Below are 18,350 nucleotides of genomic sequence, written 5' to 3'. Positions count from 1 at the left end.
TTTTGGTAGTGATGGTGACAATAGGGTGCTCTTTGTGGGAGGGGTGAGGGTCTTCCCTGTGCTGGAGACAGCCAGTTCCTACACCTCTGCACTGCAAGGGATCCTTAACAAGACAAAGCTGAACCTATCTGCTGAGCAAAAACCTTATTTTCAAAAAGGGCAGAAACAGCCACAGGGAGAAGGAGTGAGGGAAAAAAAGGAGTAAGAAACAAGAGAGGGACTATCAGGGTAAGAGAAAGGAGGAAGCTCTCCATGGCAGAGCAGATCTTCCCTGCAGCCCACGGAGCACACCAGAGCAGATGGATGTTCCTGAAGGAACTGCCACCTGTGGAGAACCTATGCTAGAGCAGATTTTCCTGACAGGACTGCTGCCTGTGGAGAAGCCCACACTACAGCTGAGGAGATGTGTGAAGAGGAAGGAGAAACAAAGCAGATTGGTTATGGACTGTAACCTCATATTCCCATCCCACCTACACTGCTCAGGAGGGTGGGGGTGGGTAGAGGAGTCTGGAGTGAAGTTTAGCGTGGAAGCGAGGCAGAAAAGTGCTAGCTTGATGTTTCTTTTATCTTCCCACTGCTTAAATTAGTAATTATTTTAATTTTAATTAGCAATAAATTAGGGTAATATTTCCCAAGTCAATCCTGCTCTACAGACAGTTGATGTCCCTATCTTTATTTCCACCTAACCTTTCTCATTCCTGTTCCTCCTGCCTTCTCCTCATATTCTGCTGAGGAGTGAGTGAGCAAGCAATCATGTGTGAGTTTGGCTGTTGTCTCAAAATAAGATAAGCTAAGCTAAGCTTAAAATCACCGGCAGGATATTTTTAAGTACTCAGAATTCCAAATGAAATTGCATGTATGTCTTCACAATTACACTTTTGAGTTCTCATAAAATTAAAAAAAAAGCTCAAAATGCAGGGCTTGACCACAACACCCTAACACCATTGTTCCTCGCTTCAGCTGTTTGACCCTTACTTCTACTTTAGAAAAATCCAGGAGACTTCTGCACTGGTCAAATATGAGCTGAACAGGGCCTGCAGGTTATCAGACGACCTGTTGAGAAGGTGGTGTCCAGTTGGATGAAAAAAAAACTTTGAGTGAGCTCTCAAGTCAGCCTTCTTAGCTTTAGCCTCAGCAGAACAAAAAAAATCTCACAGCCTCCAATTATATGATACCAAAGAACAGTTAAATCAAAACCATTACATGGACCTTCCAGAAAAGATCTGTGCTAACCAAGAAGGAGACAGTGACATTAGCTGTATATGCAATAACTCGTAAGTTTATCTAAGAAATTCCTATTCAGAACACTGCCTTGTCAGCATCAACAAGTTGTTCTCAAATGAATTTGATAAAAATGTAGAGAAAGCACAGATAACTTTGTGCCATTCAACAGCTCAAGCCCGGCCTCTTCTAAATTCCCTGCAGGCAGCTGATAGTCATGCTGCCTGTGGATTTGCCCTTTGACTTTAGTTAAGCTTCTGTGTTATTTAAAATGTCTCTTAATCACTCACTATTTGTTAATGAATGATTTATAAACTCCATCTTTCAAAAGTCTGCAAAATATATACGGATTCATAGCTACATTCCCATCCAGTTCCTTTGATTAATAGTTGTTCAGAATTTTATGAAAACTAGTATCTGATGTGAGGTCATTTATGAAAGTCGTTCTGATCTGTGTGGACAAATAGGATCAAACTTTCCAGAGAGCCTGAAGGAGAGTTAGATGCTTCAGGTATTTGATGCTGTAGGATCTAGGTCACAATGAGCTAGAAACGTACTGGATTTAGAAGGAACTCTGCTGCAGGCAAGTGATGCCATCTGCTGTTGACCATTCTCAGGACACTAAACCAGATGATTCCTCAGATTTGTGACACTTCCTTTTTCCATTTTATTTCTGTGGTTAGTACTTTCTTTGAACATAAATTTCAATATATTATTTTCCAAAAGGCATTCCATAAAGCATTAGAGTAATCTGGATACCTGGTATCAGTTTGTAACTCAGATTTCTGGTTTTCCATATTTCAAAATGAGAAAACCAGAATGGTTGTGAAGATTTGTTAAAATGAGAAGAGGCAAGGAACAACGTATTTGCTTTTCCTCAAAAATATTACAAACTACCTAATTAACTATTTAAACTGAAGATGTTCTTTAAGTTTCACTGTGATTTGGATACGAGCTATATTGCATTAACAATTATTGAAAAAATCTATACATTTTCATAATCCTTTTTTTTCTGTCTGTTGGTCAAATACACCAATACTGTGACTGCTACAATTCTAAACTGGAAGGAAAACAGCGCATCCAGTAGATATTACAAGGTTGCTCAAAATTAGGTAGTGTTTGGGGTTTTATATGTATCAAATGCTTCTAAGGAGTGTCTTGAATATGTCATGCTTATAGCTCAGAGCATTTTTATCTTTTTTTTAAGAAAATGAAGGTTCAAATACCTCCATACAGAAGGATTCCAAGTGAAAAAGAAATTGTGTTATAGAATCAGTATTAGAATCTCACACAGCTCCACCAGATATTCATATATCAAATCTGTAAGAGTAGTTAGAAATCACAGCTGAGAGACTGAGAAAACTTGAATGTGTCAAAAAAAGAAAAAAAAACCAGAAGGAAATAGAAGCAAAAAAGAAAGAGATTAGCTTCCTGAATTGAAATTCATATATGGAGAAAGAAATTTTTAAAACCATCTGTTGAAAAAATGTGTTCAGGAAGCAGTATTCTAGCAAAAAGAATTTTGCAATTTTTTTCACTTCAGATTTTTAATCCTGCTTTGGTCTCCACTTGACTTTGTGATCTGGTGGTAATTTTGTTTTTTCCTTTCTTTGAAAAGCCCTTTTTTCTGCTTGGGAAACAAGGATTTCTCCATGAAGTCTTCCTTAGGAATTCAGGATTGTATATTAGCAGCTGCATAGACATACTGCTTGTTTCTGAGTCTTGAATGATGCAAAATGAATTGCAAAATGCTGTACACACACTACTTTGGGTAGCTCTGCAGCTAAATTATATGCCCAGACTTCAGAATGTCCACAGCTTTGGTGCACCAGGACTCTTCACTCTGCATGAAGGGACTACTTCTTCAGCACACAGCCTCACCCTGTACCCAGTCTTACATATTGTGATTGCAGTTGTCATAATATTCCCAAGTACCAAACACTGCTTTGTTATTGCTGGGGTTTTTTTTTGGGGAGGGCTTGTAAACACATATGGGTGGATAGTGCTGTTTCATCACAATAACAACTCCTGAACTGTTGGAAATAATTGGAAGCTGCTGTATAAACATGGCACTTTAAAGTATTTTGCCACTCAAACATTTGCCATGCTGCCAAGGTTACCAGCAGAACATTTGCAATGATCTGTCTTGCCGTGATAGACAGAGATATGAAGTGTCAGCTTCTCTTTGCTCACACAATAAATGCAAACTTGTTTTCTTCTGAAATGGGAAAACAGTTTCTTCAACAACTTTGAGCACAGAATTTAATATGCCTGTATTTGAATTCTGCTGCCAGGAAATGTTCATGATGGAAGCATTCTTATGAAAGATAAGGACAGCAAGATAAAAAATGGAATATAAGAGAAAAGAAGACCTCCTATGTTAATGTACAAATAATTCAATATATTATTTCTCTGATAGTTAAAAATTATATGGAAAATGTAAATGCAGATCTATAAATTCCCATCAGGTAGAAAATTGTATTCAATAACAGCCAACACTTCAGCATATTTTTTAACTTTAAAGCATGAATTTAAACAGCATTTAACTGGTAATACTGGAAGGATTCTAAATTAAGGAATGTTTCATTTAATGCTGTGTCAAGATGAGATCTTAATGACCAGATTCAATTATTTAATTAATTGTTCAGAAACAGAGTGATAAAGCAATTAGAAAAATTACAACAGATTTTGTATACCTTGTTGAAACTGGCTGGAATTTTTCCAGTGGAAGCCTGACAGAACTGGTATCTCCCACGGCTGGAGACTGATCTTGCAAGGTACTGACGATGCTGTTAAGAGTAGCTACTGTTTGGTACTCTGACTAGAGCAAGCCTCCATGCATCATGCAGCTCACAGTAAGTGTGAAGTTTTTTCTTAGTTGACTAAGCAGGAAGTGCAGCACTTCAAAGAGCTTGATCAAACATGGGTTATGAGAAGGACATGCTCTTAACTGCATGGCCCCGCACAATTAACTTGGCAACGTCGTTGGCTGATTTCAGTGAGGGCCAGAGAATCAAAATGGTTCCTTTCTAACTAAAGAGCAGTGTTCCAGAATGTTGAGAAATACTGAACATTAGTAAAAGCATTTCCATTAACTGGCAATTCTCATTCCAAGACTTACAAAAAAAGAGGCAAGAAATCAGAAGCAAAATCCCTGTATATGTGGAAATCTAAGAGCTCATGCTGAAGCCTTTCTAATGCATAACTGCACTATCTCATGTTTTCACTTTTCTTAAGATATATTGTCAACGTAGTCCGGCTTTATAAGATTCAATGAGAATCAGAAGTAATTTCTGAGAACAATATTAAGCCAAGCTAAACAGAATGAAAATAGGCAAAGTGTCTATCACCTAAAATAGCAGCCATGTGGGATTTCTTAGTCGAGCAGTATCTAGAAAAATTATCAGGAAAAAAGCACTTAAAATTCATCACTAAATTCTTAGCTTTAGCTGTGTTTCGTTAGAAACCTACAGAAGAAAAATACTGAAATACACTATTGAAAGAGGGCTCAAAGCAGTGGGCCTAATGGGGACAACAAAGGCACTCCTCTTGGCCATCATGGTTACAGATAAGCACAAGTGCAACTTTCATTTACGTCTGTGAAGACAGGTGTGAAGTGTATATTATTTTTTTCAGAAATACTGCAAAGAAAAATTTTTTTTGGATTGGCCTAACATTAATTTTGAACCACACAGGCTTCTCTGGTACCTCTAACTTTTGTGGGCATAGAAATTAGCATAACTTGAAAGTCTCATAATTAGCTAAACTTCTCTCTTCAAATACCCTCTAAAACTTAGTCTCTAGATCCCCTTGTGAAGCACTATTTACTGACATAAATTAGTTACACTCTGGTTTTTGCTCAAGAAGAGCTTGTTAACTGATTCCATTTGTGACATGACATGACAAGACATAGCAACAGGAGTTGCTATGTGCTTTTACATGTTAGGGCTCAAAATTCCAGCAAATTGACATTTAAAAATCAATTTCAAAAGAAATTAATTATGAAAACAATGATAAAAATCTACATGCGTTATTTAGAAAGCACTATAGTAATAATAAAACAGATGATTTAAAAACAATGCTTTTTCTTGAAAGACACAAATATGCTGTAAAATTATAAGTATTTTTCAGAGATAGTAAGTACTGGTGCACCTATTTAATAAGTGATTCTTCTGAAACATCAGTCAGAGGTTGAATGAGATTTTCCAGACTTTTCCCAAAACATAGGAGTTTGAAAAATTTATTATTTTTGTTAGCCTTGTTTACTACAGTAATGCCATAGATCTAAAGATCACTGGATTCCAGGGGACTTGTTCTATGTACATTCAAGACTCCCATGAGGAGTTCCCAAGTAGTTAATGTGACAGTAGCACATCAGATGTTCATTTCATTACTATTTGGAGACAGGCTATGAGGAAAAAAAGCAAGAAACAAAAACACTGAAAAAACGCGATGACAAAGGTGAAAGGTGCATGAGAAAATCCAAAGTGGAGATAACAGCAACTGTCAAAATAGAGTCCACACTTAAGTTATGTGGGCTTTGCAAAATCCCCATAGTTCCTGTTTCTAGAGATGTACCCAACTGCTGGATCCACTGGCTGATTACTCCCTGAGAAAATCACTTGCAAAGTAAAGGTGTGAAAAGCTTTTTACATTCAACAATGAGAGCAGATCTTCTGAAAGGACAAAATGGGGCAAGAGAAGGGCACAAAGTTAGAGACTGCTGGCAGAGAAACCAAATTTTCTGCAAAAGGTCAGCTCTGATTCTGCAGCATTTCTAAAGAGACCCTGCCAGCCAATGTTATTCAGTCCTCAAATCTCTTTGATAATGTATGTTGTTTTCCTTCTCTTAAATTTCTCATGTAAAAGTTTGTATACCTCAGAATAGGAAAGTGAAACTGGTTCGTTATTTCAATCATTGCTACAGATAGTCTTACCTATAACTCGAATACTCCATTCATAATTAGTTAGAGCTTGAGAAACAACCCTTCTAAAATCTAACTGTAGTGGAATGCTGCTCATGCATAGCAGAGAACAGTCCACTGAAGGACTTAAATTACAGTCATATCTTAGTTTTTGGTATTTCTTTCCAGGAAAAGGGGAAATCCCTGCAATGAGAGTGATGAATGCAGAGGGCATGTCAAAATGGAAGGTAAACCACCTTAAACCTGCAGGATACTCTGATCCTCCGCCAAGGTCCTGTGCAGAAGAATTTACAGTTTGTCAGGTTGAAGATATAAAATACTGAAGAATAGTCAGCCTTTACCTGAGTTCTGATTCTCTGTTTCCCTGTGTCTTTATGTGTTTTATCTGCTTAAAACATAGAAAAAAAAAAATGGGAGCAAGGATTAGAATACCACAAAAGAAGTTCAGTAATGGTTTTCAGTGTTTACCTGCAATGGCACTGCTTGAAGCCCAAGTACAGAGCAGACCGCAACATCATTTTGCTTCCTCACGCAAAATACCCTTTCCACTGGGTTAGACGATGGCAATGTGCCCCCTAATTCTCCACAACTACCTCACAGCTTCAAGTCACGGCATAGACGAAAAGCAATGTGGCTTTATGTTTCCTGGGGAGAATACTGCTCTTTGTGGTGATCCTCAAGCACGGGCAGCATCCCTGGCTGCTGGGCTGGGACATGGCTTCCCTGCTATTAGAGGGCCCCATCATGCCAGTGGCTGGCTTACCTGTCTGGCTTACCCAGCAGTCCTGGAGTGTCTCAGCAGGGGCAGCACTGCACTGGAAGGGGCTGTGAATGTGCTACTTGAGTGTCAGATGGAAGAAAGGGGCAAACAACTGACTGACAAAGACAATGTCTGTTCTACTTTTAGCACTCACTTTCCCCTTTTCTCACTTTCATGCCTTTTCTGGGACACAGGTGCAAGTGGTCTAGAAACTAAGTTTGATTCACCTTCAGCTTTGGCTAAAAGAAAGTGGCAGGGCCACTGTGTTTTGTGAAGCGCCCAAAGTTGTCAGTGTCTGTCAGGCTCTGAGGATGCTCTGCCAGCACCTCTGGGAACAATCTTGTCAGAGCCTGGTCAAGCAAGAAGGTTGTCCTTCTGACTGCTGGTGAGGTTTATCATTAAGGAGGTTGCTATAAGCTCTTCCACTTTGTGAAAATTAACTTACGGTGTGTTACTGCAGATGCAGAACTACCAGAATTTTCAGAATGCTGCTCTGAACACAGAAAAATAATATAGTAGTAAATCCACTTATAGGTCTCTTTGCCCTTTACTAAATCTGGCCTCCAGTTATGAAAGACAGATCTATAAAGGGAGATATTAATACCTTGTATCTTCAAGTCCCAAACACCTATTAAATCACCTCCAAAGACAGAGGTACAAAGAAAAAGTTGGTCTATAGAGGTCAGCTATTTTGAGAATTCTAGTCTTAGTAAATAACCTTGTTTTTCTTCCATTATTTGCTTTCTGAACTTGAGGTGACTGACTTAAACTCCATTTTCAACTTGCAACGTAATTTGAGTAAACATATTTTATTCTTAATACGCAAACATACCTTGACTGAGTTTCACAGAAAATAGTTTTATCTTTTTGCTCTCCCTTTCCATCATTTTAGATGCATGTGGATTGTATAACCAGAGAAATTTTTTGACAAGGAATCTATTTAGAACAATACATGTGCATCTTACCCTCTTGTGAAAGGAGTAAGCTATGGTATACCTACCTCTGCACTAACAGGCACTACATGGTCCTTAAGGGGTATATTAAACCATCCACATCTGAGTTTGTTTATCAAAACATTCCCATTCCCATGCACACGAACTCCCATTAGTCAAAATAGGACTGAATTCACTGGAATAGGTGTAGTTTCTGATACACAGTACTACATTTGCAATCACTTCAGGATGTAGAAATTAGTGAATATATGCCAAACAAAGTGGAATAAACACTGTAATAATTTGATTCTAGAATCAGATATGCCCAAAAATACAAGAAAATTTTAAGCATGTAAGAAAATTCCAGTAAATGTTTACAGAAACCGAATGTCAAAGTTGAAGGACAATGAGACTATATGATAAGAATGCTTAGTAATCCTGAAAAGCTCTTCTTTGAAGGGAGACAAAGCTCTCCCTGACTTAACTCATTTCAGACAGTCACAGTTAAATCATCAGGACAATTTCCTAAGTAAAGTACTATTAAATCACTGTAAGAATTGTGAGCTCTAGGATGCCACATTGAAACAACTTACTGACATACTTTTAGTGTAGCCTGTGAGAGCAAAATGATGTTTTATATTTCCAAGAGTTTTCTGAAGTGGAGGATCTCAGTATTTTTTACTTGACAGGATTTTTAAGGTCACAACTTTAAGCTGTTACTGTTTAAAACATCTGCAACATTTTAGCAAGAAATCACAAAACCTTCACAGGGTATTAAGCTACTGGTATTACAATGTATAACAGTATTGATTCTTGCAGTGAATATTGACTACTTCCCTTGTTTTCTTACATATCATAACATTGTTTTTGATCTTTAACTGTACTTTAATCAGGCCACATTCTGCTTGTCATGCTGCAATCTCTGTGAAGCACTTACCTTTTTTCTTAACCTTCACCTGCAGTTGAAACAATGCTAACAACTCCAACAGAGGCTGGGTACAGCCAGCAGTGCCTGTGATTCAGAACCTCATGATCGACATTATCACTCTCCACCCCTCTGATACATACACTGAGAGGAGTGCCATGGCAGTGACTGCAAAGATGTCTAGGAAGGACAGAGATGCCCACGAATGCTGCTCAATCGGTATCTAGCTAGGGCAGACTTCTGGTTTGCTGCTCTAACTGCTGGCATAAACTTGGTTTTGAATCATGATTATAAAAATTCTTCCCTGTTGAGCTAAGTGTTGCTGTGCTTTGTTTCTGCTCAGCTAATACTGACTGCCAGCAGAGCTTTATTTAACACATGCAGTTAAAGAGTTAAAATTATTTCTGTTATGCCTATCTTAATACAGCTTTCATTAACTTATAGGTCTACAGTCTTCTTTTCACTTACTTTGTAAAATATTTTGAGGCAATCTTTTTTGTTTGGGCCCCTAAGAAAGCAGATAATAATTTTGTAGAGTATAAATTCAGGGAAAATTCAGATAGTTCAATAAAAAATTGGCCACAATTGGGTGTCAGCAGAATGTTTTAAAACAGACTTAGGAAACGATCTAATATTAATTAGCTCTCAGAAAATTATCATTTGGTGCTTATTGAAAACATGAGAATTCCTACTGTAGACTGCAAAGGAAAACAAAAGTAAAAATTACATAAAATTAAAAACTTAAAGCAAGACTATGATAGTCTTTTTGTGCAAATGATTGCAATCAGGATGTGATTTTTAGCTGACTTTCTCAACCTCTCATGAACTTAGGGGAACTTAAAATTAACAGTTATTTTATAGAAGTAACAGATGCACATGAGTGTCAAATAAGGAAACTTTCTTTGAATTTTCCCAAGGAGATTATGATGACTTCATCAGAGGCTGGAAGTGACACCTAGAACTAATTTGTCCTAAGCCTCCTACTCAAAGCAGTGTCAGCTACAGAGGGTTATGAAGGGCCTTGACCAGTTGAATTCTCCATATTTCCAAGGACAGAGCCTCCAGAATCTCTCAGTGCACCTGTTCTAATATTCTACCTGCCTCACAGGAGAAAAAGGAGTTTAAAATTTTAAATAAATTTTTCTTTGTATTTCAATTTTTATCTGCTGTCCTATCACTGTATATCACTGAGAATAGTCTGGCTGCGTCTTCTTTACACTATTCCAGGAGGTAGTTTTTATGCATATGGATAATACACCCCTCCCAGCCTTCTCTTCTCCAAGCTAAACAATCCCTGGTCTAGCAACCTTGCCTTGTATATGGGATGCTACCTAACCATCTTTAAGGTAGTTGATTAGACCTGATTTGGATGTCCCTTCCTCCTTTCTACTACGGAACCCATTGCTGGACCCAGTATTCCAGATACGGCCTCAAAAGCCCTGAGTAGAAAGGAATGATGAACTCCATCGACCTTCACACAACATTTCCTAAAGCAGCATAGGAGGCTGCTGGCCCTCTTTGCACAAGGGCACAGAACTGGCTCATGTTCGACCTGATGTTCACCAGAACCCCCAAGATCCTCTTCTGCAAAATTGCTACCTCAGTGTGTACTTGTGTAGAGAGAGGTTTATTCTTCCTTAGATTTTGGACTTTGCAACACCAGTCAGAAAAAACAGATAAAAATCACTTCCAGAGCTATGCTCACACAGATGTACATTGCCATGCATGCACCCCTGAGCTCCTTACACAAGTTTTGTTTCATGCAAAAAAAAGCTACTGCCAACATATATATCAGACTGTCACAGAGACACTGCCAGTTCTGGTCTCAGTGTGCCAAGTGCACACATTATGTAAGCCTATCAAGTGCTTGAGAATACGTAAGGACATTTACAAAAGTGTGCGCACAGTTGTGCAGACCTGTATCTTAAAATACAGTTCTGAGTTATCTCTCTGTTGACATCCCAGACTCAGTGGACTCCACTTATAAAACCAGCTGATGAAACCTTGTTTGATGAACTCTAACAGATCACCACTCTATCATTCTATAAAGCAGACTCCCTTCCATAACAGAGATCTGCATCTTTTTTCCCTCATCTTTTTACTGCTAAAAATATTTTTTCCTTTCTTTTTCTTTGGAAAAAATCATGCTGAATCATTTTCTTGTTGCTGTACTTTTTCCAGTTTTGACCATGACAACTAATGGATGCACAATGTAAATACTTATAGATTTTTGATTTCTGCTACATTATCCAGCAGAAAATGTGAGGAAAGGACTGAACTTTACTCACCTTCTTCAGAAGACAGCTCATTAAAAATCACTAACAACTTTTAGTATAAGAGCAAGAATTGACCTGAAGTCCTGAGAAAATCAACACTGAAAGGAGGGTTTACTTTTACTTGCATTCCTAAAGGAACATTAATTAGAATTAGAATATTTCAATTAAGATTATTTTTATTTCTAATCTTTATTCCCCTCTGCTAACATCTCACTACTTCTATAAGAAAAAGATATCAGAGCAAATAAAGAAGAGGATGTAATACCTATGAGGCCCTATTAAGTTGGAGACTTAACTTGAAGCTTCCTTTTTCAGTAATATTTTTTTAGTAAATAGGTTTTTAAATACACCACTGTCTGAAGATGTCCTTATTCAATCTCAGCATTTTCTGAGTAAAAGACCTTAATATTTAAAGAAACCACATTTGTCAGATACACATTGTTCAGATGCAGCCTTTGCTTACTGAGTGCTGGGTAGCGAGTGAGAGAAGCCGTCGTTCTAGGCACAACCTGTTTTTTGTTATCTTGGCTTATTTTTTAATGAAATCCCTGCTACCAGCAGCCGTCAGGTTTAAGCTAGATGGGGTGATATGATCTAATCCAGTGTGGACTTTATGACGTTTTATGTTTCCTTGCTACTTGATCTTTTTTTCATCATCTCCTTTGTCTTTCTCTCAGTTATTAAAAACATAAGCGAGACTTTCACTTCCTCTGATTCTACAGCTGAATCTGCTTTTGTTGGCATATCAGTGTATCCTTTTCCTACAGCTACACTTGCAGCTTTCTCTTCTTGTTCACATTACATCACTGTCCTGCTCTGATGTCTGCCTAATATTCCAGAACTGATATACCCAGGACAAACACTTTTTTTTGTCCTCATGACTTCTATACTGCTCAGTTTCTAATGCATTATCTCCACTTCAGCATTTCCTTCCCTTCCCACAATTTCCAGATTTCTTCCCAGAGCTCCCTTCTCTAGCACTAGAGGATTTGCTTTTGTTTGTTTCTTTCCAAGTCTTTGCATCTTTCCTTTTTGTTACCTTGCTTAGTCTTGTAGGACAAGTGAATTACAAAAGGAAATTCTTCTAATTGTCCTAGTCAGGTGTGTATTTAAGAGTCTCAAATGCACTAGTGCCAACAGGAGTTGGACTAGGCGGTCTCCAGATGATTGCCAGAGGTCCTTCTAACCCTAACAATTCCATGATTCTGTGAAATCTCGATGTATTCAAAGAGGAACAGCATAACATTAAGGTGTCTGTTAATTTTCCAAGGAAAAAAGCACAAACAAGATAAACGAACTTAGTATTCTCTTAAGACACTGACACCAAGTTCTTAAAAGTAAGAGTGCCGTGCAACACTTCAGGTAGATCACTTAGAGACTAACTGAACACTACTGATGGCCTTAATTAATAGAATACTGTTCCTTCATGAAATGTTACAGTCTGGTAACATAAACAGCTACTTGATGTTATTATTTCTGGGTGGAAAAGCAACACATTTTCTTCAATAAGTCTTGGAAGACAGAACTTGTCGTGTTACCCAGTGCAGTGTTGTCCATTTTGAACTAAAGCAGTGAACTCAGTAAGCCTTCAACCCATATGCTGAATAACAGTGGTTTCTGAGCACCACACTACCCTCCTGAATATTTAATACTAAGGATGATTTAATGCATTCTTGTTCCTAAGCATTTTTCTTCCCGATACTTTTTCTTCCCATCATTCCAATTTCAGATCCTATTTCATAGGCACTACATCAGTCTTTTCGCTGAAATAAAGACTAAATCTCTGAGACTATTTATTACTCCTCTCCTTTTATTTATTTTTGCTTTTTAAATCTTCATTTCCAGCTTTCATCACAAACACATCAAAAAAGTTAATGTCTCATATGGCTTTCCTCAGCTCCAGAAGGCTGGGGATATGAAGCATATCTTGTAAAATGTGTGTCAAACCAAACCAGTAATTTCCAAAGAGTTTCTAACACCTAGCAGTCGTTCCGGCTATCACACTATTATCAGAGTTATTTAAAACAGTTTTAGATTAGCCAAATGTCAATCTCGCAGCAATTGCACAACCTTCAGGACATCTTTGTGTATATGACAGACTTCCAGCTGCAAAATGATTGCTTAAAAAACCCGCCTACTTTCTAAATGAGCACGTACCAATTGTATTCTTTACAGGGGAAAAATATTTAAAAGTTACAAAATAGGTTCAGCTATTCAAATATATTATTTTGGTTCATATTAGTTTTTCTTTTAGGTCTGAAAGCAAAAAAGATAAATTTCACTACTGTTTGTTTTCACATTTTCGATGTACTGGTTAAAAAAAACTATGTCTATTCATTGCTGGTTTTTGTAAAATTTCCCACTGACTTTAGTATTTTAAAAGCATGTATTTTGTTTAAGGAACAAATCAGAGGTCACAAAACCAACCTAAGTGACTTTGCACAAAGTCTTACTTGAAAATGGTGACAATTCTACTGAAATATCCAACCAGTATCCTCTTCTGTTTGGTTTGTTTGGGCTCCCCTTATATACCAAGCCTATAACAGATTTCTTCATTTATTACAGTGATGAAAAGAAATTCAATGGGAATTAGGCAGAGCTACAAAAAAAGAAGGTGTTTTCTTTTATCTAGGGGTGCAAAATAGCTTATGGTAGATAAGACAGATGCAGAAAGTTCTGACAAAGTGTAATCAGAAAGACATGACTCAGGGGGTACACGTATAAATACAAATGCCCCAGTCACCATACCGTGAAGAACCCACACAGAATTAGCTGCACGAATTCCCATTTTTTAAGAAACAGCTATTTATGCTGGTTGATCTTGCACTGAGGCATAGTCTCAAGTACGTGATAATACATTCTGTCACCATGGAAAGGAATGTACATAATGTAATACCAAAAAAATAAATTAAAACATTATAGGCTGGCAAAGCTTTCATTCTTATTTCAGCACAAACAAGGTTTAAAAACATGTGGAAGGTAAACACAAATTCTCAGAGTAGTTTTTGTATTCCAGTCACTCAGTTTGCACCTAATTTTGGTTTAATTTTGTTGAGTCTCTAGTTGAACTGAGCTAGCTGCCTCTTAACTATTCAATTAGGTATACTCAATGAAAGACTGGACAGAAAGCTATTGCTACTTCACCCTTGAAGGGCATGACTTCCCCCTTGATCTGTAATGATAAGCAGAAAATCCTGTTTGTCTTACATAAAACTGTCCAGTGAAATCAAAAGGATATGTTCTTGGTGAGGGGACCAGGACTTGATCCAAAATTGTACTATTGTAAAGATACAGACATTCTACAAAATTTGTAGTCATACACCTGTATGCCTAAAACAGAAAGACAACTTAATGCTTTTCCTGAAAGTTTCCATTATGTAGTACTTAACAAAGATTTGCACATGAATATGGCTTTAATTAAAGATAAGTTGCCTCCTACCCAGAAATTGCTGCTAGTTTTTGATGAGCCTGATAGGCCATCTCACATCCTCGGGTTCGAGTTTTGTGCAATTCTGCATGCAGAGAAGGACAGGTGAGCGAGACATCCCCAACAGAAATGACCAGCTCCCGATAGAGAGCCACCTGGGTATTGAACTCCTGGACAAGCTGAAAAACAAAAACGATTTGCATGAGAATTTTTAACTACATAGGTAAAAATAATTTAATTTTTTAAAAACATGCCTAATCTAGGGCTTGTTCCTGCTTCTATAATTTTACAGGACACATGATCAAGAGCATACGATTCAGTAAACAACTAGAGCCTCCATGGCAGCTGCTTCTTCTGTGAGCTATAAATGTCCATCTGCAGGAAAGTAGTGTTTCTGCTTTTAATATCTGAAAGTGTTTGAGTTATTAGTATTAAATATTAAGCAGACAAAAAAACATCTGCTTTACTAGTAGCATAAGGTTATTTTTTGCTATCATGAAAGGCGAAAATATCTCCAGAAATTACTGCCTTTGCTTTTCCTGCTTCCTGATTAACAGCATGTTCAGGGACTGGAATGGAGCATTTGTTTTTAAATTGGCAATTTTCCTAATTTATTTTGTAATGATTTCTGTTCTGTCACTTTCCTTCAACCCAGATTTCTGACTTAAAACTCATCAGCTGACTGACTGAGAAGATGTACCAAGTAGGCACTTTCCTGTTAAAATTTTAGAAAGCACTGCTTCTAAAGTGTATGTGGGAAAAAGAAACAAAAGAGTAAATAAACACTACAACCTGTACAGAAATCCAATATCCAGCAGATACATACAGATGTGATTGGATAAATGGGTAATTTCACCGTGATGAAAGATCATTATTGTTTAGTTCCACTGATCATGTACATGGAATGATATTTTAAGGAAATGACGCATTTGCTGTCTTCTGAAAGAATGCATATAAGATCATTTGCTCCACATGGTGGCGGGGGTGGAAGGATTAGAGTAATAGAACAGAATATTTATTTATCTGTGTTTTGACCTCAATTTCCAAACTATACAAAAACAGACAAGAGTAATTGCTCATAATTCTGTAGTCATCATTACCACCAGAAGTTCAACAAACCCCAACATAAAAGAACCTAGAGTCAATCAGAGCTGCCAATTTTTAAAGTCAAGTCCTTGAATTCTCATGCTCGGGAAATAAACGAGTCACTTCTGCAGTATTATATTCATGCATCCCACTGCAATTAACTGTATAGCTGAGAACTGGTATCAAAAATAGTTTTGACCATGCTTTCTTAAATCTCATTTTAAGAATAGCAAATAGATTCCTCTGCTTCAGGAGCAGCAAGTCAACCCAAGTGCATTTCAGTACATCTGCATCCTCCTACACCCAGATCCCAAACAAACCCAAAAGCACACACCAAACAAAACCCTAGGCACAATATTTGCTAAACAAGTCCTCAACTCTTATCATTCTGTAGCTTAAGAGAATGCATGAAGGCAATGGAGACAAAAAAAATTGTACTGTGTTGTGTCATAGTGTGATTATTCTGCAACAGGAAGAAAAGTGTTGCATCCTGCAACTGGTAACTGGTTGCACCAGACCCATTTTGCGAGTTCTTACCCGACATCCCTTGTTTAAACAGACTCATCCCTTGTTTTAACAGCCACCTTAGGACTGCCCAGGAAAACAAAACCACACATATGTTGCTGAATTGAGACACAGAACAAGAAAAACACATTGATTTTACCTCCCAAATCCTATCGCAATTTGATAACCCACCTATAAAACATATTTTATGTCTAATCAGTCAATTCTAAAAACTTCTCTGTAACTAACCACATTATGCTGCTGGGAATAAGAAAACAGGCAGAACCTAGTAAGATCCACTTGATGGGTATATTTATAGAGCTACTGTTGCAGCTTCTGTTCCTCCATGCACTGGGAATTGTTCCCAATCTTGAAGCATCAGAGCGGATAATCTGCCAGCACATTTTTCAGCACCAGAGGAAAAAAATTGCCAGAATCCAGCAGAACAGAAGTAGCAGCTCCATTGCTACTGGATAGAGCTTTAGCCAGGTACAGATTTGTCCAGAAAAGTAGCAGTGACTTAATTTTTTTTCTACACCTGTCACTAGCTAGAGGGGAAATTTTGGGGCACAGTGTCAGGCCGACTGTAGCTCAAGGAGCCTGAAAGGGGGCATACGGTGCTGATTTGGAGGAAAGTGTCAGGATCCAAGCATTTTGAACACGACTGAGGAAAAATCCATACCAGAATGTGACGGTCCATAAATAAAACAGACGCAGGTGTTTCACCTGAGGTTTTACAACTGTAGCTAGCTACTCTGGGAAGACTGGTAACAGGTACCATATATATCAGGGACAGAATTTCAGGGCCTCTAATTCTGTGTCTCCTTATTTAGGAGGATATTAGGGCAAGCATGCGTTTGCTGCACAAGACAGCAAGTAGTGCAGTGATTCACAGGAGGCAACTATTCATCCATTTAGGGTTCAGTGCGCCTAAGCCTGGGTACAGATTTGGACGGATCTACCAAAAAGCAACTCCAGCTGCTTTGCTGTGTGTGTATTGGGGCGAGGACTCCTGCCCCCGCAGGACTGTCCAGGCGCTCCCCGTCCCGCAGCCGGCTCCCCGCAAGTCTCCTCGAACCTCCCGGCTCCCGCTTTGGAACCGCGGCGAGTTGGGGCGCAGGGCAGCACCCCGGCGGGGACTGCGGTTTTAAAAGCAGTGCAACTGCACGTGACGGGAATAGCCAAGGTGGCGGGAGGAACGGCACCGCTGCCTGCGCCGGGAGAGCTCGGAAAAGGTAAAAAACTACGGCGAGCCCGCCCGGGGTACCCACCATCTTACAGTCGTCCAGGGTTCTCTGGGTCTGGTAGGCGCTATCGGAGCCGCTGCCCCGGCGTTCGCTATCGCGGCCGTGCGGCGACGTCCTGCTGCCCTGGAAGATGGAGGCGGCGGAGCGGGGGCGCTTCCTGCGCCCGCTCGATGCAGCGCTCATGCACACGCATCCGCCGCGCGGAGCCACCCGCGGGCGCGGGCAGCGCCTTCCCCGCCGCCGCCCCGGGCACGGGTGCGGGCCCGCGCCTCTCGTCGCCTCAGCCGGGCTAGAGCCGCGCCGCTCACGGCAGCGAGCGCGGCTGCTGTGGGCGATAGCCTGGCGGCTGCGGGAGAGCCCGGAGAGCGCCCTGCAGCATCGCCTCCGCTACCGCGGAGAGAGGCGGAGGGGCTGGCGTCTGCCCTCCTTCAGCAGCATGTCAGTCCCCGCGGAACCGCCCCGCCGGTGGCATGCTCCGCCGTCCTCCTTCGCGCAGGCGGCGGGGGTAGTGCGACCGCGACCGTGCCCGTGCCCGCTGGGGAAGAGCTCCCATGCACCGCCCGGAGCCCCGGCGGGGAAGCCCGACCCGCCGCGTGTGGCCGGGCGCCCGCCGGGAGCGGCGCGGAAGGTCCGGAGGGGCCGGTGCCATCAGCAGCACCGCCCCCGCGGGGCGGGAGCGCCGCGCCCCGAACCCGCCCGCGCCGTGAGGGACCGGGCCGCGCCGGGCCCCGCTGGGAGCCGCCCCGGGGCCGCCCGGGACCGTAGGGCACCACCCGCCCCGCGTTTGCCGAAGCTGATAGCGGTCTTCAAGAGGCGTGCTTAGGCGTTGCTTTTCTTTTTAAAAAAGACTTGGTTCACTGCTCAATATTTACCAAATTTAGTCAACTGTTAGCGTCCCAGCGAGGAACACGAGGATGGTGGAGGATCTGGAGGGGAAGCCTTATGAGGAGCAGCTGAGGTCATTGGTTTGGTCAGCCTGGAGAAGAGGACACTGAGGGGAGACCTCATTGTGATCTTCAGCACCCTCGTGTGGGGAAGCAAAGGGGC

At 40.2% G+C, this 18,350-nt stretch overlaps 1 protein-coding gene across 2 annotated transcripts in view; it reads right to left on the bottom strand.

Annotated features, from left to right (window-relative positions):
• The window catches only part of LOC119696199 (regulator of G protein signaling 7 binding protein), a 35,119-nt gene extending 17,154 nt beyond the window's left edge, over positions 1–17,965 (bottom strand). Inside the window, exons 1-2 of one of the 2 annotated variants that reach the window (XM_038125903.1) lie at positions 17,328–17,965; positions 14,479–14,645 (exon numbers count right to left, since the gene is read on the bottom strand). In XM_038125903.1, coding sequence (XP_037981831.1) covers positions 14,479–14,645; positions 17,328–17,486 — 326 coding nt within the window. In that variant the 5' untranslated portion in view covers positions 17,487–17,965. The remainder of the gene's footprint in view (positions 1–14,478; positions 14,646–17,327) is intronic. The other variant, XM_038125904.1, reaches the window with a different exon arrangement.
• Positions 17,966–18,350: the final 385 nt, after the last annotated feature.

The sequence above is a fragment of the Motacilla alba genome, chromosome Z (genome assembly GCF_015832195.1).
Source record: "Motacilla alba alba isolate MOTALB_02 chromosome Z, Motacilla_alba_V1.0_pri, whole genome shotgun sequence".
NCBI lineage: Eukaryota > Metazoa > Chordata > Aves > Passeriformes > Motacillidae > Motacilla > Motacilla alba.
The sequence above is the reverse complement of the archived record's forward strand: the minus strand, read 5'-3'. Positions and strand labels throughout refer to the sequence as shown.